The sequence below is a fragment of the Ahaetulla prasina genome, chromosome 5 (assembly GCF_028640845.1).
Source record: "Ahaetulla prasina isolate Xishuangbanna chromosome 5, ASM2864084v1, whole genome shotgun sequence".
NCBI lineage: Eukaryota > Metazoa > Chordata > Lepidosauria > Squamata > Colubridae > Ahaetulla > Ahaetulla prasina.
Genome location: NC_080543.1, coordinates 86,866,534 through 86,892,859, shown reverse-complemented (window position 1 = coordinate 86,892,859; position 26,326 = coordinate 86,866,534). Strand labels below are relative to the sequence as shown.

Below are 26,326 nucleotides of genomic sequence, written 5' to 3'. Positions count from 1 at the left end.
GTCATTGCAAATGGTACAATGAAATTAAATGCCGTCTTTAGTGAACATTATAACTATAAAAATAAAAATGCAAACATACATTCTTTACATCCTATATAATTGAAATTGAAAACCCGATATTGCACTATACCGTAGAATTCAATATGGTTATTGCCCTGGGATAAAAGCTGTCCTTTTTGCCCTTGTTTTTATTATCCTGTACCATCTGCCAGATGGTCATAGTTCAAAAAAAAGGGTTCCCAGGATGAGATGGATCTTTAAGAATGTTTTGGATTTTCTTAAGGCTGAGGGAGCTATAAAGCTCTTCCAAAGAGGGGAGAGGGCAACCAATGATCCTCTGGGCAATGACGTTGACCCTCTGGAATGCTGTCCTATCTGCCACTGTGCAATTGGCAAACCATACACAGATACAGTAAGTTAAAATATTCTCTATGGTGCAGCAGTTTTTCATTCAGTTGCTGTTTCCTGAGAAATCTCAGGTAGTATAAACTCTGCTTGGCCTTTTTATTTATTTATTTATTTATTAAATTTTTATACCGCCCTTCTCCCAAAGGACTCAGGGCGGTGTACAGCCAGAATAAAAACAAAGATGTATACAATTTAAAACAACATTTAAAAAGAGCAAATTTTAAAGGCTGATTATTAAAATTTAAGTTAAAAGTTAAAAATATTAAAAAACCCAATTAAAATACATCACTGGATTTTTGACCAGTGCTGCAATGTGAGTGCCCCAGGTCAGGTCCTCTTTTATGATAAAACCTAGAAACTTAAAACTGCTCACTTGCTCTACTCGGTCTTCATTGTAAGCAGGGGGTGGATGTCTGATTTAGTCCTTCTATAGTCCACTATAAGCTCCTTGGTCTTATTTGTTTTAGAGGCCAAGTTATTGTTGCCATACCACGAAAACAACCTTTCCACCTCATCTCGATAGGCAGACTCATCCCGCTCAGAGATGAGTCCCACCACTGTTATATCATCTGCAAATTTAGTAGTAGCATTAGTAGCGTGAGTGGTACACATAAAGAGTATAGAGTAAGGGTCTCTACTGGACCCTGTGGTGTATCAGTGTTAAGTATAAGGGCTGAAGAGATATGATTACCTAATCTGACCCTCTGAGAGCGGCCAGACAGGAAATCCATAATCCAAAGGCAGATTGAATAAGAAAACCCAAGATCCATAAATTTAGACATTAGTCTATGTGGAATTATTGTGTTAAATGCAGAGTTAAAATCTACAAAAAGCATCCTCACATAGCCTTGCATGCAAGCAAAAGCAGAAGCAGCAGAAGTCTTTCTTTCTCTCCCCCAAACTCTGCCTCTGCGGCTTCCAAACCCCAGCCAGGGCAGCAGCCACTCTGGGAGTGTGCTTCCCACTCTATGGTGATGGCTGAAGCTGTATCCTGTAGGGAGAGCTGGCCCAGGCTGTGGCTTCTGCGTGGGTGCTGGTGGTGGGTGCTCGAGATATTGGCTACAAGCTCAAGGACCTGGTGCCCACTGGCTTCGCTCACATTGATGTGGTGAGGCCTGGGAGGCTGTGAGTGGGGGGTCGGGACAGGCACTCACACAGCTTGGTGCCTTCGGGCCGCGCATTCTACACACACCATGAGAGGAGAGGGGCTTGATGGCAGAGCGCGAAGAGAGCCTCTCTCTGCCAGACTCCCGGCTGTGAATGCGCAGGCCACCCAGGGCCTCCTACACCCCTGAAATAATAAGACCCCTGATAATAAGGCCAAGCCCTTATTTCAGGGTTCAAAAGAAAATAAGACCCCGTCTTAAGTCTGGGTTCACAGTTTCAAAACTAATCAGACAAAAAGCTCTGACAAAATAAAATGTATTTGGTTTATAAAAAAGCTGATACCTTTAAATGATAATGGTCTTCATGAATACTCTGAAGTATCTTTGATTTTTATTATGATTTTCCTCTTCAGAATTTATCACTAAATTGTATCATTTTTAAGACAGATCCAATTCAAAACTAAAGCCCAAAGGTAAAATTAAAATATGTAGATAATTTTAGGATAACCTAGATTTAAGCATTTTTAGACATTTAGATTTTTTAAAAAACTATTATTTATATTGTTAGATAACCTAGATTTAGAAACCTACATGATATGACAGTATGAACAATATTTTAAATACCATATTCCTGTAAATTAGGGAAAAAAACCAGGAAAAACATCTGTTTCCCCTTATTTTTAATGCAAACTCTAATACTTCTAGGTTTCTTTGCCAGATTTCAGTACCAGAGTAAGGCTAAAAGAAATTGGAAAGCAAACAATAGAAATTTCTTATAAGTTGCTAATCTTCCTACTACCTAGATCACCATTTCTTTTATATATTGCTGTACATTCTCTTCAACACTCTGAGACATATGGCTTCTAACATTTGTTTAATTTTAATACTTGATATGGAGTAAATTATTATGCTAATTAACCAGCTAAGTGTTTCAATACAACAAATTCATATTTCAGAATTACTATACAGGTAAGTTAGAGAGGGGACAAGTTGAATGGAATATATGCCATATTTGGCCAGCAAAATTCCAGAGATCAATAAATTATTATTATTATTTATTCGATTTTTATACCGCCCTTCTCCCGAAGGACTCAGGGCGGTGTACAGCCAAAATAAAACAAACAATACAATATACAATTAAAACCCGAATTAAAAAACTTATTACACAATTGGCCTAAGACTTTAAAACATAGAGAACTAAAAAACCCATTAAAATTCATGATAAAAATTTAAAAAACCAATAAAAACCAATAAAATTTAAGCCAGCCCCGCGCGAATAAATAGATGTGTTTTCAATTCGCGGCGAAAGGTCCGAAGGTCAGGTATTTGGTGTAAACCAGGGGGAAGTTCGTTCCAGAGGGTAGGAGCCCCCACAGAGAAGGATCTTCCCCTGGGGGCCGCCAGCCGACATTGTTTGGCGGACGGCACCCTGAGAAGTCCCTCTCTGTGTGAGCGTACGGGTCGGTGGGAGGCATGCGGTAACAGTAGGCGGTCCCGTAAGTACCCAGGCCCTAAGCCAAATGATAGCAAAGTGATGCAAAAGCTCTTACTCTCCACTGCCATAGAGTGCTAATCCAGATTTTTGCACTCCAGGTATGGTACATCTCAAAGAAGAGATCTACTACTGAGATCCATCAAAAAGCCAGATCTTTATTCATTAATGTATGATTGAGATGAACATTTTCCAGCCTCAAGTAATTTATTAAAAGCCTTAGATGTTAAACACAAAACCTGTATCTCATTGGCATGAGCACAATCTTTTGTATTGAATAGCCCAACTACATAATTTGCTGTTATGCTTTTTGTAGACTTGCCAATGCCAACATGTCATTTGGAAAACCAACGATAAATTCATCTTTTCCCTTTAACTCTCAGGTATATTGGGTTTAATAAAGAACAAGTAAATTACACAAAATCCCTGGCTGACCTATTAACTCCACTCTTCTTTCTCTGTTTTTCTTCCTCTTTTGGCACATTAAATTCAAGCTATTACAGCTTGCAAATAGGATAGATTTATGCTGGAGCAAAAGTTTAGCTTGAGGCCAAATGCTTTTGCTAAAATCTCTTCTAATCCTGCTCAATATAGAATATGCAGTTCCTAAGTATATAATTTTCCAGGCCCCTTTCAGTCTTGAAAGAAAAATGTAAAGGGCACAATCCTATATACATTTACCTAAGGGTTAACTTAATTAGCTTGTATAGTTTCTTCCTAAGTAGACATTCTACAACTGACGTATAATTGATTTAATAGTTGGAAATAATACTCATTTAGTTGAAATGTTAAAGAAGTATTAGAGTGATTTAAAAAATATAATTTACCAGGAAATCACACTTTAATATAGCATTTCTTAAAATTTCATTTACCTATAAGATGCACTGTTTGGGATATAGGATATCTGTTTTAAGAACATGCAAAAAGGATGTTGAAATTTGAATAGGAGTCAGCAGTGTGATGTGGTTATGCAAAATACAAACACTATCTGGCTTCATCAGTGGAAGCATAAATTTGAAACCACAGGAATTAATTATTGATTATTCTGAATATTATTTTATTTATATATCTTTCTTCTTATCCTCTTGTATAGAAAACACAGATTTGTATATATAACACAGATTTGTTTATGTATCTGTCCACTCAAAAACATTTCCAGATTTAGCAAAGTATAATAGCCATAATTATTACTGGTGGCATTATGCAAAAAATAAATAGGAAAAATTATATTTATGTATACTTAGGTACTTTTGAACCATGTTCAGCAGTTTATGGTATTTAATCATTCCAAAGCGCGCGCGCACACACACACATACAAAATGCCATCTTTCTTTTGTGAGGGTTCTTGTTTTTTATCAAACAAGAAAAAGAATTGTTTTCATAAAATACTTAGATTTGTAGAGCCACAGTAGAGAACACCTTCATAAGAACTTTTGCTTTTCAGTTACAATATATAAAACTTTTAGCAGATGTAAAAAAATAAATAAATCTGGCCTTTGGCAGAAGACCAGAACTTTAGAGAATTGAAATAAATGTAAGTAAATTTGATTTCCTCCGTAATTATGCCTTAAAAGTACATAAGACAGAATGAGGGGTTTATACAGTTCTGCGTACTGTATTTTTCAGACTATAAGATGCACCGGAGTATAATATGCACCAAGATTTCGAAGAGGTAAACAGGTAAAAAGAAGTTCTTGCCCTCCTCAGCCACCAGGAGCACTCTGCAGGCCCCCCAAACCTTCTGCAGCAGTGGTGGTATTCAGCCGGTTCTATCTGGTTCGGGTAAACCGATAGCGGTGGCTGTGGGAGGCTCCATCCAGCCACCCATTTTTGATATTCTGTGCATGCACAGAAGATCCTGCGCATGCTCAGAGGTGGTACACACTAGCGCTCCCATTTGCGAACTGGTACTAAGGTAGGTGAATACCACCACTACTCTGCAGGCCCTGTTTTGCTAAAAATAGGCCTGTTTTTGGCCTCCCAAATCCCCCACACATTGCATTTTTGCCCTCCCCAGCCCGCAGGAGCACTCTGCAGGCCTCCCAAACCCTCTGCACATCACATTTTCGTGAAAAATGGGCCTGCTTTTGGCAAAAAAGGGACGTGCGGGGTGGGGTTTCTAGAGGCCAAAAAAGGCTATATTTGGTGTATAAGACACCAACATTTCAACCCTCTTTTTTGGGCGGGGGAAGTGCATCTTATATTTACTATGGTTATACAAATCATTTGCTTTGCTTTACCTGGGTATTTTTTGTATCTACATACTCTATATATCCTCAGACACCATGGGGAGATCCTCAACGTGGCTGATCCAACCTTAGAGGTGATATGGATCTTTAATATAACAACAGATTAATAATATGCAATATACAATAAAATCTCATTTTATATGATAAGGTAAATTAGTGTTTTCAGTAGATTGCAAGAATGAATGTATGTTTGCCTATTAATCTATATTAATCACCCTTTGTTGTCCTTCTAGATCAGTAGTTCCCAACCTTTTTTTATCCATGCCCCACCTAAGCATCTCTAAAACCCTAATGCTCCCCATGACATATATTTCTTACTATAATTTGAAAAGGTTCAAATTTCCCCCATTAAAAATCAAATTGCCTCCCTGTGGGGCATGGTCCCCATATTGGGAACCACTGTTTTTAGAGATTGGTTAAACCAGGGGTAAGCGTCAAATGGAAAATTAGTGTGGACTCTCTATATAGAAATAAAAGGGTGAAGTCTGACAGCCCATTGAATCTTATCTAATCTAGATGCAAGCTATCAGTCTGAGAAGATTCCTGTGTATAGACTTCAGCAATAAAATGTTTAATTGAACTATTCATGTATGGATCTGGTTGTTCCCACATGACAATATTAAAACTATAAACGCATAACTTTTGGGGCGGGGGGGGGGGAGAATCTGTCCTTAAGTTTCTTATTATAAATACAACCAAGCTTTGCTTTCCCTAATGAAAGAGAACATCAATGCACAAGATAATCATAACAAAATAATGTATTCATTTGTTCAAATTAGCCTTGATCTATTGAGTTTTCAAATTGCCAGTGATTTTAACCAATATACCACTAGCATGATGAAAAATTAACAGTATGAGCCAAGTCTTGTCTGGACTTGGAAGCTAAACAGGATTGGCTACCCAGGGAATATGGAGATTTTAGGAGTGGAAAATTGAAAAACATCCCTGAAGAAAACAGTGCAAAACCAGTTAAATTTCATTGTCAAGAAAACTGCATAGTTATTTTCAGGTAGTCACAAAGAATCAAATTTCACTTGAGAAATTTTCATACATTATTGCTTTGAGGGGAAGGCATTTTGTGGTCCAATTTATATAGCTGCCCATCTCACCAAAGAAGAAAACTCTATGAAAATGCTATGAAAATCAGTTAAAATGCTAGTACATTTGAGATTAACAAATTTAAATTCAGTTCTGTATTTTTATATTACCAACTAAAATTAGACTTTTCTCATTATGATTTAGAAATTTTAAGATAGAAGTAAAATTAGGTTTATTCAAGAATATCTTAGATAGTTTACATTGTGACTATAACTTGAACTTGATCACTCACTGCTTTCACCCATGCATTCGCTAATTGAATGTGCGGGTTGTGAAGTGTATGAGATATCTCAGGATAGGGAAGGCCATGGGGGACATAGTGCTTCCGACCACACAATGCCTCCCCAAACCCACTAAGATATCTCATGCTTTCTCCCCATCATGCCTGACTGGGTCACTTACCTTACATAGATCTCAATGATCAAGGGAGCTGTCTCCTCTCCAGCTTCTTTGCTGCCTTGAGCAAAGGCTTGCAGAGGCCTGCAGGGATGAGAGATTTCGTCCCTATAGGCTCCAGTCATCTGCAAAAAGCATTTGCTGCTGAGAATGGAGCCTGGGAGAGATGTGCATGTCCTTCCAGGTCTCTGTTTATAGCAGCAAAGGCCTTTCCTCAAGGTCTTTGCCGCTGAGACTGGAGCTTGGGAGGGGTGTGCGCATCCTTCCGGGCCTCCATTTATGGTAGCAAAGGCCTTTCCTCAAAGCTTTTGCCACTGTAAACAGAGGCTTGGAGGGACACATATGCCCTTCCGGTTTCTATTCTCAGCAGCAAAGATCTTTTGCAAATACAGGAACAGGCTTTGCAAATGGAGGGAAGACTTCAGTGCTTCAGGCCCTCCCTTCTTTTGCAAAGCCTTTTGCCACAGATCTCGTCCAGGCCTCCATTTGCATAAAGTACTGTGAGATCATGTGAGATAGTAGCGCAAGATCTCATGCTACTGCTCTCAATGATCTAGTGCAGTGGTCACCAACCATTGGTTCATGGACCACTGGTGGTCCGTGAGAAAATTTTGATGGTTCACAGAAAAATTATTTGCATTTTTATATTGCACTAAATACTATTTATCTTTTAAAAAAATTCATATTAGTGGTCTGCGGGATTTAAAATTATGAATTTAGCGGTCCCTGAGGTCCAAAAGGTTGGTGACTCCTGATCTAGTGTACTTTAGGGTTCCCTTCTCTGCAAATGCACCAAAGGCCTGAAGCACCAAAGCAGGCCAAGAAACTGAAGGGTCCCTAGATCTTCACAAGGTGAGTAGCCACAGGCCCAGTTCCAGTGGAGACCCAGCGGGGGGGCGGATAGGCAGGGTAAACGTTGCAGTGCACTGTGGTCATTTAAGGATGAATGACTGCCGTGGTGCTGCAACATTTGTAACTGTGTTGTAAGTACTTTGAGGGGGTTATGTTGTAACTTTGAACCCTCGCTAAATGAACTGTCACAGCTCGAGGATTACATGTGCCAGGCATCATGGGCCTAATTTGAGATTCAAATTTCATTTTATCAGGCTTGTAAGAAAAACATTGCCTCCAACATGACAAAATAATCATATCTAATTACTTAAAGTCCTGCTTCAAAATGTCATTTTACAGAATATACAACAATAAGTAATCAGTTCAAATTAATGAATCTGTCAAAAGACATAAATACTAACAATGAATTCAGGATGAGCACCCAAGTCCTAAACTCCTGACCCATGTATATATGTCTCATTAAATGTTCACATATTTAGTCCGAACAAGGTTCCTAATTTCCATTTTCACCCCAGGCTAAATATATAGATGGGGAGAAACGGGCTCAAGCTCAATCCCTCCAAGACAGAGTGGCTGTGGATGCCGGCATCCCGGTACAGTCAGATGAGTCCGCGGCTGACTGTTGGGGGCGAGTCATTGGCCCCGATGGAGAGGGTGCGCAACTTGGGCGTCCTCCTGGATGAACGGCTGTCTTTTGAAGATCATTTGACGGCCGTCTCCAGGAGAGCTTTTTACCAGGTTCGCCTGGTTTGCCAGTTGCGCCCCTTTCTAGACTGGGATGCCCTATGCACGATCACTCACGCCCTCGTGACGTCCCGTCTGGATTACTGCAATGCTCTCTACATGGGGCTCCCCTTGAAGGGCACCCGGAGGCTTCAGTTAGTTCAAAATGCGGCTGCGCAGGTGATAGAGGGAGCCCCTCGTGGCTCCCATGTGACACCTCTCCTGCGCAGACTGCACTGGCTACCTGTGGCCTTCCGGGTGCGCTTCAAGGTTTTGGTAACTATCTTTAAAGCACTCCATGGCATAGGGCCGGGCTACTTACGGGACCGCCTGCTGCTACTGAATACCTCTCACCGACCTGTGCGCTCTCACAGAGGGACTCCTCAGGGTGCCGTCAGCCAGGCAGTGCCGTCTGGCGACACCCAGGGGAAGGGCCTTCTCTGTGGGGGCTCCCACCCTCTGGAACGAACTCCCCCCAGGACTTCATCAACTTCCGGACCTCCGAACCTTCCGCCGCAAGCTTAAAACACATCTATTCATCTGCGCAGGACTGGACTAGATTTTAAATTTATATTGGTTTTAATGGGTTTTATTATATATACTGTTATTTTTAATTATTTGGCTATGTGGAATAAGTTTTTTAATTGATATTTTATTCTGTATTTATATGTACCTTTTTATTTGCCTATGAACCGCCCTGAGTCCCTAGGGAGATAGGGCGGTATACAAATGCGAAAATAAATAAATAAATAAAATAAAATAAATAGAAATGCGTAACTGGGAACCCTGAGAATCAGAAAGTCTCAAGAAAAGACAAAATATGTGTGCTTCAACTGCACTTCTTGAACCTCCAATGAAGAACATCCTTTCCATTTGACTTTTGTTTTGCAATTGGTTGCATCAACATGACAACAACTTATGAATTGGCATCCCACTTTCTTCATCATACTAGCCAGAGATAGAGATAGATATAGATATATTTTGTGACTTCAAGTTAATGCTGACTCTTGAACACTGTATGGGATAGTCCCTGCAGTTTTCATGGCAAGACTTCAGAAGTGCCTTCTTCCTAAGGCTGAGAGGGAGTGATTGTCTCAAAATCATGTAGTTGGCTTTATCCCCAAGGTGACACTAGAACTCATGGTCTCCTAGTTTCTAGGCTGAACCTTAACCACTGCACCAAACTGGTGTTCATACCAGCCATAGGACTATTATAATACATTTAACTTTTTTGTTCTAAAACTATTATTGACCTCCAGCTCTCAGACATTCAGGCCAATGACTCAATAAGACTAATATTAATCTGTGCTATAGAAACAGCAGAAACATTATAAAACAACTCTGAATTTTTATTTCAGAGCATTTGAGCAAGAAGGTGGGAAATCTAGACCAAATTCAGGCCTGCTGAAGGAAGAGGGTTCTAGAAGAAAGAGGTGAGATTAGGGCTATAGTGGAAAATGACAACCGAAGAAAATCAGTCAAAAGCATCTTATGAGAAGAGGAGATTATAAGGAATGCATTCAGTTAATATAATATTGAAAGCCCTCTGTGTACTTGTTATTTAAGGAATGGAAAATTAAGGAGAATGTGCTGCCACATATAAAACAAATTTATCATGCATAATTTGTGTTTTGCTCTGTACCATTAAAGAGACTGTGGAGTGATATATAGTAAGGAAATGACTTTTTGGCATAGTGTGCATATTATTAAATCTAAGTACAGCAAATTTGGAATCAAACATTTTTTTGCAAATAGAGAGAGTATACTTGAGGAATGCATTAGTTTTCAACTATTTTAACCTAATTTCTATAGTTTACAAATGTCATCATATCCTTTAGAGATAAGTGTTGATACAAGTTAGAAAAGCCTAGTTTTATTCAGGATGATTATGTTGAATAAAGAGTCATTTGTGATTTCTTATATTTTTTGTCTTCTTAGTTTATGAAAAACATTTCATAGTTTTCTGATCTCATTTTCCTTTTAAGCTCATATGCCAGATGTGACTCAGACTGAATGTGAAAAGCAAATAGTTTATAATCTATTCAGAATTGGCTACGTTGCAGTAGAATGTGCCATTTTACAAGAAAGTTAGTTACAATTGCTTTTAAATTTTATCTAAGCTATATAATTTCGTGATTAAATTTTAATTTAAGTAGAATTCGCAAATGAATGATTATAGTGCTTGCTCCCATAAGAAAGCAAATTTAAGAGTAATGTTACAGGGCACAAATGAAAAATATGTTTCACCAGATATCTTGCATGTTTTGTCTTTTTTAAAACCAGAAATCTTGTAACTATTGTTACAAGATAATTGTAACAATTGTAACTATTGTTACAAGATAATTACTCAATAAGTAATTCCCTAGTTCTCTCAATCTATCCTATTAGGATTTAATCATTGATCTTCTTCAATGCCCATCTCATTCTTAAAGAATAATGTCCAGAATTATATATTGTACTCAACATTGGAAAACACTGCTCATGGAACCTAATTGCATTTGCATTTTTCAGAGTTACCTTACACTGCTAACTTATAACCAATTTGGAATCAACTAGAATTATACTTTTTTTTTACACATAACTATTTATAGACAGACACCATTCTGTATCTGTTGAAGTTATTAATTTTTCCTAAGTAAAGAAGTTTGTTAATTTCTGAAGAGTCATTCTTAATTTGACTCTATTAAATATATTCTTTTACTTTAAAGTTTATTTCCATATCAGGATTATTTTTTTAAAAAATTAAAAATTGAAAGTTAGCACTAATACCTCCATCCAGTTTGATGAGGACAATTAAAGAACTAAATATGAATTTAACTAAAAGACCTGGCCCTGAGCCTATAATTTACAGCTGGTCAATGACCATATTAAATGCTTCATATATGTCTGCGTGTTCCTCTTACTCTACCATCTTCACAGAAGAGTTGGTATGTTGATGCATAGAAGTCGTTTTAATATGAAGATATCTGAAGGATTCCTTTTGTTATTCTTAGCATCGTTTACCAAACCCTGCTCATTCTGCAACCTTTAAAATTCTGGGCCATGGTAAACATCTGTAGGTACTCTTTTTGATGATGTTTCCCTCCCTCCCTCCCTCCCTCCCTCTCTCTCATACACTCACACACATACGTTTTCAGATATGTAGTCAACTTTTTAGGTACTGCACTGTATACATTTGTTCTATTTTTTCTTCATAATTATTTGTGATTATGCTTTTAGTGTCATTCCTTTGTGAACTTTTTCTTGATGACTATTTTCCCACTTGTTTTCTACTTTGGTAAATATTAATGCTTTAAGTTAGTTGAAATCCAGTTTTCTCAGAGTTCAGGTTAATGTATTTGATTACTATCAGTTTTAGCTTTCTTTAATATCAAGAACACCAGTATTTCAGGGTCACTTTCCCAGATATTTTCACTATTTTCCTAACTAGTTAATGTCAAGCCAGGAATACTTATTTATTGTGCTTTAGGAGGAGGACAAGTCAAAAAGACAAATTAAGAGTCACCCAGAAGGACCACACTTGCCAGTTTGTCTTTCAACAGATGAATATAAAAATTGAATCATTCTACCTCTTTTTATTTTGATGTCTCTTTTTAAAGTATGATGATTTTCAAATTAATTAGATGAGAAAAAAATATCCCACAACTGAAGTTGCTGAGGACTCAGACTCATTTTGTATATATGTCTCATATATTCTTCAGATGAAAAAGGGTTGGCTTACCATTTCTTAAGTTTAGCAACTTCCAGATGTGTCAACTTCAACTCCCAAAATTTCCCAATCAGCATGACTATTTCTAAGATACACATAGTTAGAATATAAACCAAGGATAGTTTAAACTTGTGAAAATAAAAATAAAACGTATCTAATTTTATATTTTTGGGAATAAGTGAATTTAAATAGACTGGAATAAATTACTTTAAATTAAATTATTATCTGATTTCTATTCAGGACATGAGACCATACAGACAAGGATACTCAAAAAGGAAATTGCCAGGTATATCTCATCTATAACCCAATAAATGACAGAATCATATCTATCAAAATTAGTAAGTATACAATGAACACCAAAATTATATGTGTACATACTAGTAAAAAATTAAGGAAGACACTGAAGAATGCAATGGCAAATTGCAAGAAGTGCCAGATATAGCACCAAGAAGGGACTTAATGCTACTAATTATGTTTGAAATGCAAAAGATACAGAAATGAAAGCATATGCAATTAAAGGAAGAATTAAATTTATAGGTAATAAATTAAATGAGTTTCTTTGATTATGGTCAATATTAGTTTTAAGCAATACAGGCTTTACGCATGGATAATATTGGAAGAACACGGTACTCCAATCAATTACATAATAAAAAACACAAGAGCACTGTAAAGCTGTCATTCAAGGATTTCCAGGTGTAGGATATAGAATAAAACCAGGATTAGTGTGTCAAATAGTAGGTGAAATTTGAAAATCAAAGAGGACAGCTGTACAAGCAAGATATAACAACCACAGTTAAAATCAAGATTAATTTAAGGATGAAATTCAATATGTTTAAATTAAGCAAAAGGAAAACTTAGAAGATAAACTGAAATCAAAATGAAAAATATTTCCAAAATTTTGAAAATAATTTCAGAGATTATTCAGGTATTACATAATGAAAGAAAGATAGAAATGAAGTGCTAGGTAACAAAAAAGATGCGTGACAACCAAGAGAAATTTCCAATTCCAACAACAAAGAACCAAGCAAGGTCTAACAATCAAGGGGGTCAACATAGATGAGCATACCAAGAAAAAAGAAATAAGATATCTTTTTAAGAAGGTCAAAGAATTGACAGCAGAATACAGTATATCTAAGGCACATATATTAAAGAGTAATCAAAGAAACATCTAATAGAGACCAGTGAAGTTAAAGGAAGATGGACTATTATCCTTTGAAATTGGGATTATAAAATTATTGCTCGTTGGGGCAATGCTCAGGAATAAAACTTTAGGAAAAAATATTTTCAGCTAAGTTGAGGAAATGGGTGTTGGTCCTACCTGATACACCCATTTTCTGTAAGAGAGGAGAGACTTCAGGCATGGGATTCACTCTGTTCTCTAGCTCTATAGAAAGGGTTGCAACTTGAAGATATGCCCCCTCTGCTGACTCTCCCAGTTTCAATGATGTCCTCGCGATGTCCCAGGAAGCAGCACCTGTAAAGACACCCCAAGGAAACCTCCAGACCAGACTCTTCCTTAGGGTGGGGCTGGAGTCTCTCCTCCCCTACAGAAAATGGATGTATCAGGTAGGACCAACACCTATTTTCCTGATAGGGGATTCAAGACTCCAGGCATGGAGGTCGTAGGTCGTCCTCAGGGGTGGCCACCTGTCTGGTCCTGGTCGCTGGGCATCTCCAGTAGCCTCTGCAGGGCTCTTCTGCCAAATGCGGTGTCTGCTGAGGCGTAAGAGTACAGCCGGTAATGGCGTATAAATGGCGATGGAGTCATCCAAGTCGCTCCCGGCAGATCTCCTCCACCAAAGCCTGCGGCGTCCAGGCTGCTGTGGTTGCAGCACTTCTGGTGGAGTGGGCTGTAATCGCCCTAGGTTTCGGTAAGGATTGTACCTCGTATGCTCTGGCAATGGTTGCCTGTAACAACCTGCCTATTGTGGAATATGAAAGTTTCTGTCCCATCGTGGCAGGTAGATAGGAAACAAAAAGACACACTTATTTATTTGCGCGGGACTGAGTTAGATTTTAAATTTATGGGTTTTAAATTGGGTTTTAGTTCTATATTTTTAATCATAATTTTAACTATCGGGCTTTTAGAATAAGTTTTTTAATTGTTTTTATGTTGTATTTATGTATTTATATGTTTTTTAAGTGCCTGTTAACCGCCCCGAGTCCTTCGGGAGATAGGGCGGTATATAAATATGATTAAATAAATAAATAAATAAATAAAGTGCTTCCGTGTTCCGAAAGGCTTTGGTCCACCGTATGTAAATGCGCAATGCCCTCTGCACATCTAATGTGTGCCATATGCATTCTCTGGCATGAGACGGAGAGGGGCAAAAGTCTGGGAGAATCAACTCCTGCACCCAATGAAATCAGGAGTTATTTTAGGCACAAATGCAGGGTCAAGCCGGAGCACCACATGATCCGTATGAAAAATACATAATTCCTCCTTCACAGATAGTGCGGCCAGCTCTGATATTCTCCTGGCTGACGTCACCTCCATCAAGAAAACTACCTTAAATGTTAGAAAATTCAGGTGGGTTGGCATTTGTTGCGACTAGTATGTGGTCCTGCACCCTGAAATGACATCCCTGTTTTATGCAATTGGATGTCCACCAATGGAATGACCTCAATACCTTTGGTGGTACCCATACTTTGGTAGGGGCAGTGCTCCTGCATGACCTCTGGAATGGTAGCAGAAACCAACGCAGAGGTCATGCGTGGAACCTTGCCCAAGGCACGATATGTCAGCTCTGGAAGCCATACTAGGCCAAAGGCTTCGGCGCTGCCACTTTCCAATGTGTGGGAAAATAGGAGGGGGGGTTGGTAGAAACGGCTATTAGACCTAATAACATTCTTCCTGCCGGTCAAGGTCAGGTTGAGCCTACATCTGGAGAAGGAGTGGCCGGAGTGATGTCTCGAGATGGGACGGTTGGAGATTGGAGCATGTGATTGGCAGAGGGGTCATGAGGGTGGGGATTTTGGGGTTTGTCTTACTATGGGAGAAACCAGGATCCCCAGATTCAGATTTCATTCAACTGTGCCAGTTTACCTATGCTAGTAAAAGAACTCTGAAAGATGTTTGCTTCAGAGTCTTTTCTGCAGGAGGGGTTTTCTGGAACCTTGACACTATACTGATGCAAGAGATCATCTTGCCTAATAGGGTTGATAGTGAGGCAGGAAGACACCATCTTGGTTGAACAGATTAACCGTATCAACTTTCTGATGTCCTGCAGTCTGTCTGGGGACAGGAAAACCTGGCAATTGATTGTATCTATAATTGCCCCCAGATGTAATAGGCAATTTGTCGGCATGAGATGGCTCTTCTCCACGTTGAGAGAGAAGCCATGGGATTGAAGACAGGTGATCATGGTCTTTAAATCCTCCTTTGCTCAGGCAGATGATGACGATTGGACCAGGATACCATCCAGATACACTTGTATCCGAACTGGCCTGGACCTGAGCGAAGCTGCCAGTGTTGCCAATATCTTTGTAAATACCTGGGGCGCGGATGCTAGGCCAAACGGAAGTGCTCAGTACTGAAGATGTTTGTTGCCGTTAACAAAACCTCAGGTAACATCTGTGATATGGGGCAATCAGGGCGTGTAAGTATGCCTCCGTGAGGTTGATGGAGGTCAAGAAGTCCCCTTGTCTTACATTCTCCAAGATATACTGCAGAGAATGCATCTTGAACCTCCGATACCTCAGAAATTTGTTCAATTCCTTTAAATTGAGAATTAGTCGCAACCCTCCCCCCGAGGCCTTCTGTATGACGAATAACATTGAATAATACCTGTGCCCCTGTTGTTCTATGGGATGGGTTCCACCATCCTGATTTCCAGAAAATGCTGAATGGCTGTGTTCATGAGTTTCCTTTTGGCTGCGTCCCATGATACGGGGCAGCAAATAAAATTCTTGGGGCGGATGCGAGCAATTCCAGGGAGAGACCGGATATAACAGTCTCCTGTACCCATTCATCGGTGGTTGTCTGCTCCCACTGATCTATGAACAGACCTAATCAGCCACCAATGGGAGCCCTGACTCTGAAGTCAGCAAGGTCCCGAAAGGATCAGTTGCTCCCCCCGCGACCTGTTGCTTATTCATGGGTCGTGTCCTGAATCTGTCAGTGAACCCCTGACCTGTCTGATGGAACTGAGTGTTTGAATACCCTTGCCCCTGAGTGAACCCTCTCTGGGTCCGGTTAAAGTTCAATCCCCCATAGGGACAAAAATAAATTCGCCTGAAAGGCGTTGTGGCTCTATTATCAAAATGCCTAGACAGGGCCGGCACTTTCCTTTTGTCTGTAGCCTCTATCAAAAGATGGTCGAGAGATGCGCCAAATAATTTAGACCCTTTAAAAGGGACTGATGCCAGCCACCAATTGCGCTTGGTGTCAGCTTGCCAGTTTTTGAGCCACATCAGGTGTAGAATCAATGGAATGCGCCCCTAATCTGGCGGAAGTCAGCATTGCATCTGTGGTGAATTCCGCTGCAGCAACTACTTTATTAAATTCCTGATGGGCCCTAACATCAGTGGCCGGCACTTTTTCCTGCATCTGCTTCAGCCAGAGCAAAGAAGCTCTGTTAAAGAAAGATGCAGGCGTGGCCACCTTTATTCCCCAGGCCGTCGCCTGGTGGGACCATCCTAATGCAAGTTCCAGTTTTCGGTCCTCCAGCTTCAGCACCTCCTCTGCCTCTGCTGATGTTGCGGAAGGGGATGCTAGGGCCATTACTGGCTCATCCACCTCTGGCACCTGTAACAGGTCAGTGAGATCGGGTGTTGCATTATAAAACTTTCTTTCATATGAAGTTGTGTTAGGATATGTCCCTTGGGAGGCCCACTGTCTTTGTATTGTGTCCAAAAATAATGGGAGTGCTGGAATGGCCTCCAGCTCTGTGTCCAGCTCTGAAAAGAGCAGCTCTGCTGCGTCCTGCTCTGCCATAGACCTCCCTGGCCCAGTGTTAGCAGTGCCTAACTTTATGGAAGCCTTTGCTTTAAATAGTAAAGGTTTAAACAAGTGAGGGCGGAACAACCCTTTGAAGACGGGTTGATCCGGTACAAGCCCTCCTTGTCCGACAGCTCCTGATTGAACTGTTCTTCCTCTAATGATAAGGAGTCATTGGTGTCAGAAGGAGAGTCCAAAGAGGAAGCGCTCTGTTGACCCAGTAGCTCTCTCTGGGCTGACCTAAACTGGGCTGTACCCTGAATGGATGCCTCTGTTCTCCCTGAGGACTGCCTATGCTGGTGTCTGCCAGCCTCAGAGCCGTGTTGCGCTGCCTCCATGATCCATTGCTGGACCATCTCTGGCGTGAATACATCCCCGCCCCTGGGGTGGTGTTCCACTGTCTCAGATGGAACAGTAGAGACCGTCAGTGACGCTCTGGCATCCTTGTGAAACTCCATCACTAAAGGTAGTGGAGATAATGATCGTGAGGCCCTAAAACTGGTAGAAGGGCCTGGCTGCATCAACAACTCCAGATCCAAAGCCGGGTCTGTCACCTGCTGTAGAGGTCCTGACACTCCCTGGGAACAAAGGTGTTTGCCCTTCTCAGTAGCTTTAACACCTTTTGCTACCTGCTTCTTCAAAGCCTTCTGGAATCACTTCTCAGCTCTCTCCTGAGTTTTAGATGGCCGTCTGATCAATATGGCCTTGGCCTTAATCTTGGCTGCTGCCTCTTTGCTTCCCCTCTTGAGCTGACTTCATTTGGAGCTTTGCCCCTTCACCCCCTGGGAGTGGGTCCCTTCCCCACAGTCCATGGGGTTGTTAAATGATGTCTCAGTCGCCAATATAATGTCAATCTGCAATTCGTTAGGCTGGGATGTCCAAAACCTTGATATTGCCTGTCAAGGACCAGGTTGCCCAGCAATATTGCTGAAACTGTTGGTATCCCGTACTTCACAGCAGGATCTAAATGGGTGCAACCACCATAGGCCTTTGGTACTGTCACAAGGAGCAGACCTTCAGGCAAATAGCAATCCTTGGTCTGTTGTCACTATATATCTGGCCCTGAGCAAGTAGAAGTGGCAAATGCCAGCCAGAACTGGCCAGTCTCCCGCCAACAATATATTCTGGCTGGGGCGTACAGGCTCCTGAGTGGAGTGTGAAGGAGCCCCTCACATTCCTAAATTTGTGCTGCCTCACAAGAGCTAAATCCCAGAGGCCCTATTGTATGCCCAATGGAGACAGTTCTACAGGTCCACAGACACTTATCTCTCTAAAGTGGAGCCGCGCCTGAGGGCTGGGAACCAGGCCCTTCTGCCAGCCGGCCTTCAGAAGCTTATGGCCACGAATGGTTAAAAAATAGTCTGCCAAAATGGCTGCCGCCGCTGTTTCCCAACAGCTCTGGCAGCTTTTTGCACCCAAAGAGCTGTTAGCGCCTAAACCCAGGGAATCTGGGCCTTCTGTGCTCGCCTGATACGATAAAAGGCCCTGCATGGCCACCCAATGGTGCTGCCGGCTGAAGAACACCCCCACGCTAATACTTATCCTCCGCGGTCTTCTGGGGCTGTGTTGGGGCAATCCACCACTGTCCTGGGGCTTATACTCTGTAAAATGGCGATCAGCAGTCCACTGGCTCCAAATGGCTCCGATCGCCCGAACAGCTGTTGTGCGCTGATCGTAAGAATGATAAGAAGCTCTGCAGCAGCTTGGAGCGAAGGTTCATTTTGCTGCCTTCAAAAAGGCTTACAATTTCTCCTAACCTCTAACAATTATTGAAAAGTTTTCACTGCGTCTGAACTAGCTCGAGACAGAGTTGAAACTGACAGAGTCAGCAGAGGGGGTGTCTCTTCAAGTTGCAACCCTGTCTGTAGAGCTAGAGAACAGAGTGAATTCCATGCCTGGAGTTTCAAGTCCCCTATCAGGAAAATCTGAAAAAAGGCATAGATGACAAATATGGGATCTACAGCATTAATAGAAAGTCCTTTGGCGGTCTATGAATTATTGCTGGATTGAGTGATTGGAGTGATTAGATTGGAGTGATGGAAGTTTGTCTATGCAGTCACAAGGAATTGAGCTCAATTCACTGGCTCCTAACTAACATAAATTAATGTCTTAAAAAGACTTGAAAAAATGTATAAATAACATTAATGTAATGACCACAACAATAACATTCTTAACTATATTAAGATAAAGTGCCAAAGAATATATCTTTACCATTTGCACATCTGTTACATATATATGCCCTAATTAAAATCTTTACTTATTGCAAATTCTTTCTGTGTAATTAACACACACATGCACACGACACATCTGGATACTATTTCCAGAAGTTAAATGCAAGCATTGCTTTTTTCAAAAAAGGATTTTTCTTCATGACTTGATGTGCATCAAGGTCATGCACTTTAACTCACAGGGGCACTAGCAAAAAATGAAAGGGCTTAGTGTTTTCCTTAAAGTGTCATTTCTTTTATATGCTTTTTCAGATTTTGATAATTAATGGCCATTACATTCACTGTTAAACCAGTGCAGCTTTGCATGCCTCAATCAGACAAGTGTACAGAGCTCTTAATTAAACCATTTCATTTTATCACAAAAAGAGCTAGATTGTAATGACATTTTTTGCTTTCTGGCTAATGAAGGATGAAATATTGTTTAAATAATTAATAACACTGCTGGGACAGAATGTCAGTAATTACATAGTTTGACACTCAAAAACTTCTCATCAAAAAGAACCAGTTCCTGTGCAATTAAAATGTAGGAAATTTTCAATAATTTCCAAACCCAAATAAACTGATCATGGATCAGACAAAACATTTAAATATGTAAATAAGTCTTTTTATGGAATAACACAATTCAAAAAAATTTACTCAGACATAATTTGCTTGGGTGTGGGGTAGGATTTCCCCCCCTTAATAATAGGGTTCAGTCAGTTATTTTTTCAATGGTTGTGAGGCACTACAAGTTGCATTTTAACCACTACAAATCATACTCAAAGTTTACAATAAACTTAGGAAAGGAAAAAGAAAAAAAAATACAATTTACTTTGGATAATCCAATTAAGCTGTTTGGCTGTTGTTGGAATTGGAAGTGAAAACTAATTTTGGGCTACATAGAAGGGGAATTCCATTATGTGAGCAGGTTTTACTTGCATGATACTAGATTGCGTCACTTAGTATTATTGCAAAACAACACAAACCTTGATACTATTTCCTGAAATATATTATCCTCTTTCAATCATGTACTAAGCACCATTTCTTCCAAAATAACTACACCACTCATACAATTAGCAATTTAATAAATGACTTTTTAAGGTTTCCAATACAGATTATTAGGCAAAGGGACCAAGTATCTATTCTCATTGAAGGAACCTTTTCTTCCAATGCAAATACCAGAAACACAGACAACCCTACTAATCTTGATTAGCTTGGCAGTAGAAGTATAGGGTTAAAATTCCTTGTATTTCTTCCTGGATTATGTTCTGGGGCCAACCATTGCTCTGTATCTATTGTTCACTTATATAATCCCAACTTCATAACTGCCAAATGCATAGATGCTGTTTTATTAGCCTTTTAGTCTCTCTCACAACAAAAATTGTAGCATATTAACCCAAATATTTTGTGGCTTAGAATCTATGAAACCCTGTGCCACTAATAATGATCACAATAATAGTACCGTAATAGTAGTGGAGGCAGCAGAATTGAATGTATGTAAATGGTAATGGACAATAAAGAACAGCATCATTTCTGATAGTTAGTCATTGCTAATCAGGTAAATTAGCTTTTAACAAGCCTTTATTATTTTGATTACAGGTAGTCCTCAATATATGACTGGTGATTTAACAACCATTTGAAGTTATGATGGGCTCCCAAAAAGGTACTTACAATCCAAATTTAAAGTTCGGATGGCCACCCCGCTCCACAGTCATTTGATTGCATTATGGGCACATAGCAACCAGCCCACATTTACAGCTGTTCGGTGTCCCATGATCATGTGGCTGCAATTTATGACCTTTTTTGCCCAAAACTCATATTTCTCTGATTTTTGGTGAAGAAAACCCCTGCATTGTGGTGTTGAAACTGAACTATCTGGGTTCAGTTCCAAGTGGGGAAAAAGACACTGGAAACATGGAGACTGCTTGGAAAGATGGTTTAATGGTGGACAGGATCACATGGTTTGAGTTCCTGAGCTGAAAAGGGCAGAGATGCTGAGAGTCCCTTGGTTATATACCCTCTCAAAGCCCTCTCTGGCTTTGAATTTCCTGGGGCACAGGAAAAGTATCCTGATTGGTTGTTGTCAGAGGTCATAGCTAGCCTTGCTGGCTGATATAATCTTCCCAGGTGCCATGTGCAGAATTTCTGTTGCTAGATGGGTCCTATTGTGTTGCAGATGATGGTTCACTGATAAAGGTGTGGGGGGAGGCAGGAAGGTGGGAGCTGCTTTGTCTTTAAAACATGTTTCTCCATTTCTCATCCAGGGAAATATATTCTGCCTTTTTAATATTTCCTAAAATATTTCATTCTTCTAGGAGGGGGGTGGGTGCTAACTTCCTACAGTGGACAATGAGTTTGCTTGACAATTGGAGTTTTCATTTAATGACTGTGGCATTCATTTTATGACTGCTTCATTTGCTTAAGATGCCACACAAAAAAGGTCATAAAATGGTCACAATCACATGAAGATCCACTTAATGACTGGCATGACTCACAACCATAATTCCAGGCTCCATTACAGTGTAAGTTGAGAACTACCTATAATTGGTATATCTTTCACATCCTGGAAGAAGACAATGGCAAACCTCTTTTTGTACTTCTGCCAAGAAAAGTGCAGGGACTTCTTAGCATCAGATTTGACAAGTTATATAAAATCTATTCCATTCTTATCTAGGACAATTCATTTACCTCACTCAACATAAGCAAAGGAAAAAAGGCCCAAATTTAGAAAATTATCTTTTAAAACCAATCCAAAATGCATGAATTTTAGAGACATTTGTCATAAAGGTGTAACTAGATTTTGATTACAGAAAAATATAATACTAATTTGAATGTAATTGTACTATTCATTCTTTATTAGATTTATTTTTAAACAATCAAAAATAAAATTATCATATTTTGATGACCAGCAGAATATGATCATGCAACTTATATGTAGTCTACTGATTTTTACCTAAGAACATTCCATTACTACATAGCAAAATTCATTTTCTTTATTTTAAGACCGACTTCCACTGATTGCAGATACTGATATTGACAAGAATAAATTATCATAAATCCCACAGATTTATAAATGCATTAATTCTACAGATAAGTATTATTACTATCAATGCAGCAAATTCATCATCATGAACTCTTATTATCAGAATATAAATATATTATAGTTTGTGTCAGATTATTCATGAACTGGAATAGAGGCATAGTAACAAGGTCAGCCAATGAATAGGCATAGCAACTAAATCAGCCAATTGGGAGCTATGACAGACTGGAGCCAGGGCGTGTTTTAGTCTGCAGCTTCTGAGTCTATGCAGAGAAACTGAAACCAGAATATAAACTAATCTGCTGCTGGAACTGAAAGAAATCTCTCCTCTGCCTGTGAATCTGCTGTTGGTATTGTAAACTTACTTCATGTATTATTATGTATATAAAGAAATTAATGAATCCAGCTGAATCAGTTATCTGTGTGTGCTTCTGGATTTGATTTTTGCAAGAAACTCTGACAGTTTGTGATCTTGTTTTGCCAGAGTAGCATTGTTACTTTGAGAGACTTCCAAGTGCTACCCCTTGTTATCTTTAAATCCTTACATCCACTTGTTATCTTTAAAGCCTTACATTTCTCAGGACCAATGACAATCCAGTAACAGCTGGAAGAAATTGCCTCACTGTATGCCTATGGTGAAGGAGTGCCATATTGACAATGAAGCCACTTATTCTCCACTGCTGCCCTCTTCTACGTAACAGAATTTTCCTGAGGGTTTCAGTAGCTTGAACCCTGTTCAGATTTAGGAAGGCCATGTTGTTCAAGAAAGTCTTGGGGGTTGTGATAATCTGCTAATGATTATATACAAAATAAATACAAAATTGTTAATCAATGCAATGGAATTGATAAGCTAATTATGTATATTAGGTGGTACTGATTTAACTTTTTAAAAAAACTGGTACAGAATATATGCCATTTGGAATTAGCTATAACTGAAGCAGCATATAAGCCTGAAAAATAAGTTAAAAAGAAAGGTATTATTTATCTACAGCAGGATTATTTAACTAAATGCTGAGTTTTAAAATTTGAATATGTAATTAATCAATCAATAAAATATACCTAATATTAAATGATTAAATTGGTGCATAACTGTAAACATTTGAAATGGCTAGAGTTCCCTATAATAAGCAGAACCTATCGATTAAAAAAAGAATGAGATGTCCCACATTTAACTAAGAAAATTTGAATATCTGCATACTGTCTGGATTTGACAATCCAATATGGATTAGATACAAAAGTGCAAAAGAGCTTTAAAATTGTTTTTAAGTTGATTAGGTTAGTTTTAAAATGTAAATGAATAGGCCACAAATATTAGTCAAATAAATCTCTGAAATAAATCACAAGTCTATCCACATTCGTTTATCAATGTGAATATGTGAATTTGCTACAAGATGCCACTGTTATTTAAAAGGTGTTTATTTTACTAATTGTGTTCTGAGATATGTGATAGACACCTATAAGGTATAGCTTAGCTGGTCCAGGAGACATGCCAGAACTGTGATATACAGGGTTACTCATGTAACACAGAAAAAGTTGAAATAAGATTTCAATAATAGTATAGTTAAGCTGTTTTGTACATGAACACAAAGCATATGCAAATTGTATCCTATCACAATACATTTGATGTATGCTTTAAAATATATTTCTTTTAATCCATATCAGCTTTGCAAAGGACTAAGAATAATGGAACACCTCAAAATTAAATAATCCAATCAATAAACACAATATGGATTTATGAATAACTGCCAAGAAAAATATATAAACCATGCAAATAATAAAAGAGGATGACAATAAGCAACAGAAACTATGTAGTTGTAGTTGTCACATATTTTCTATCTAAATTCTCTCTCTTAACTACTTCTTAATTATGATAAATAATAATTATTAAATTATTGTCTAAAAATTAAGTACAACTTTTAAAATAAATCTGGGCAATGCTGTAGTCCAAACCAAACTGGCATCATTTATCTTTTAAGAACTATATATTAAAAAAGGGTTTTGTGTACTTTGAAGAATGTTCCCAAAATCATTTTCTAATGAAACACTGTAGATACATAAAATTATATGTCTGTGTGTGTATTTATAGATAGATAGAGATGTAGATGATGTAAATGTAAGCTATAGATTGTTTCCAATGTAAGAATCTCAGTAGCCAAAGTTCACACTTCCCTCTCTCCAAGCACCTACAGTAATTTTCTACAATCAATCACAGTAGCATTTCCTTAAGGGAACTGGAAGAACAGACTTTTGTTTTTCCCATTTTCTTTTTTTTCTTTTTGCTTTTAATGTGACATCTAAAATAGCAGATGGATACAGTACAGGAATTACACTGTTCTACTTAAATCTGTTCCACACTACTGTAAAACCGCAGAAGCAGAATTCTAAGGACCTTTTGCAATGAAATACAATACTGATCTATTGCTTTATTTGGTGTTGTTTATAATTTGGGAAACTTATTAAGAACATGAGTCCCTAGGGAGATAGGGCGGTATATAAATATGAAAAATAAAATAAAATAAATAAATAAAATAAATAAAAATAAAACATTTCAAAAATGCTATTTATGTGCATTCATAACAGAAAGCTCATAACAAGTTTGCTTGATTAGATCAGTAAGTAATGAAGGTGCCAAAGGTATTGACATTTTATCAATGGGATCAAACAAGTTCTTTGAGTTGTCAGTCTAAACATTTTGAGACCCACTAAATTTAGTAACCAGTGTAGATTGTTTTGTTAAAGTTGTATTAATAACTTAAGGCATTTTTACCACTTTCTTAAGATTTTGGGCTTCGAAAGTGTGCATAGAATATTGCTCTTTTTCTAAATGTCAGTAGTCTAGGCCACAGATAACTGCAAATGGAGACCCATTCTATAATTACTTGTAATTACCATAATTACTACTCTCAAAATATTTCCGTATGAATGTACAAACCACACCTTTTTAAATTGGAAAACCTGAATCAAAGTTAATTATAAATATTATATTTTCTTCAGCATTGACATTTCAATTTCCTACACCAAAATCTAGGTTTGACATAGATTAATTTATTTCCAATTCAAAATGATAATTTATATAGGACTGGCCTCAGCAAATTTGCAGGTATGTTGAATACAAGAATGGCAAATGCACATGCAAATATTAGCCAAACAAATAAGGTAAAAATCTTTCATTTCCTGGCACTATACTTCTTGGTATAAACAAATTAAGATGAAACTAACCTTTAATTTGTCATAGCGTTCACTTAGAGCTGCCACTTGGTGATCACGATGCCTCCCAACCAGTTTACACAAGGCACAGATTAACTGGTCATCAGTCACACAATACATGTTAACTTTCTCATCTTCATGCTCCAGACACATCAATCCTCTGATATGTGAGTCAGGAATAGGCTCAATCAAACGGTGTCCAGTAAATGGCTTCTTGTTTGGATGAGTTGTTTTTAGGCACTCCTCACAATAGGATACCTCACAAGTTACACAGGTCTTGACTGCCTCCTGAGCAGGATCTTGGTCACAGAATTGGCAGAGAACTTTTTCACTCGATGACATGCTGTTGCTGTCAAAAGCTCGTTCTCGGCGAGTTTCGCTGGGAGAATTGGGCCCGCTCACAGAAGCTTTCTGAAATCTGTCTATAATATTCTGCAGTGTGACGTTGCGCTTCAGTCCGTCTAGACCCCGTTGACTGAGGGTGATGACATAACGACAAGTGGGGCACTGGAAGGCGGTGATAGATTCCACTGATTCGTTGGTAGCACACTGGGAGACCAAGATGCGGTGTGCACAGTTGAAACAGAGACTGTGAGCACAAGGCAGCAGCAATGGATCCTCAAACAGCTCCAGACAGATAGGGCAGGTCAGTTCTGACTCCAGTGTTTCCATCTTCAAGCAAAGGTTTCCTGTGTCATCAGCAAAATCCAGGGAAGCCAATCAGCTATCTGAAAACATAATATAATATTAAATTAGACTGAAGAGGAAATTCTATTTCAAATGTGTCTTTCAAGTTATATTTTTACAATTATTTGGCCATATTTTTTCAGACTGACGGTGACACATTTTGAATTCCTCTATGTGTTCAAGATATTTAAAAACCCTTTTTCTTATATGTTT

At 38.8% G+C, this 26,326-nt stretch overlaps 1 protein-coding gene across 5 annotated transcripts in view; it reads right to left on the bottom strand.

The window, feature by feature from the left end:
* MID1 (midline 1) overlaps nt 1-26,326 on the bottom strand; it is a 230,442-nt gene that overhangs the window by 57,514 nt on the left and 146,602 nt on the right. For all 5 annotated transcript variants that reach the window (XM_058184611.1, XM_058184614.1, XM_058184615.1 and 2 more), the window contains exon 2: nt 25,439-26,154. In XM_058184611.1, the coding sequence (XP_058040594.1) occupies nt 25,439-26,098 (660 nt within the window). In that variant the 5' untranslated portion in view covers nt 26,099-26,154. The remainder of the gene's footprint in view (nt 1-25,438; nt 26,155-26,326) is intronic.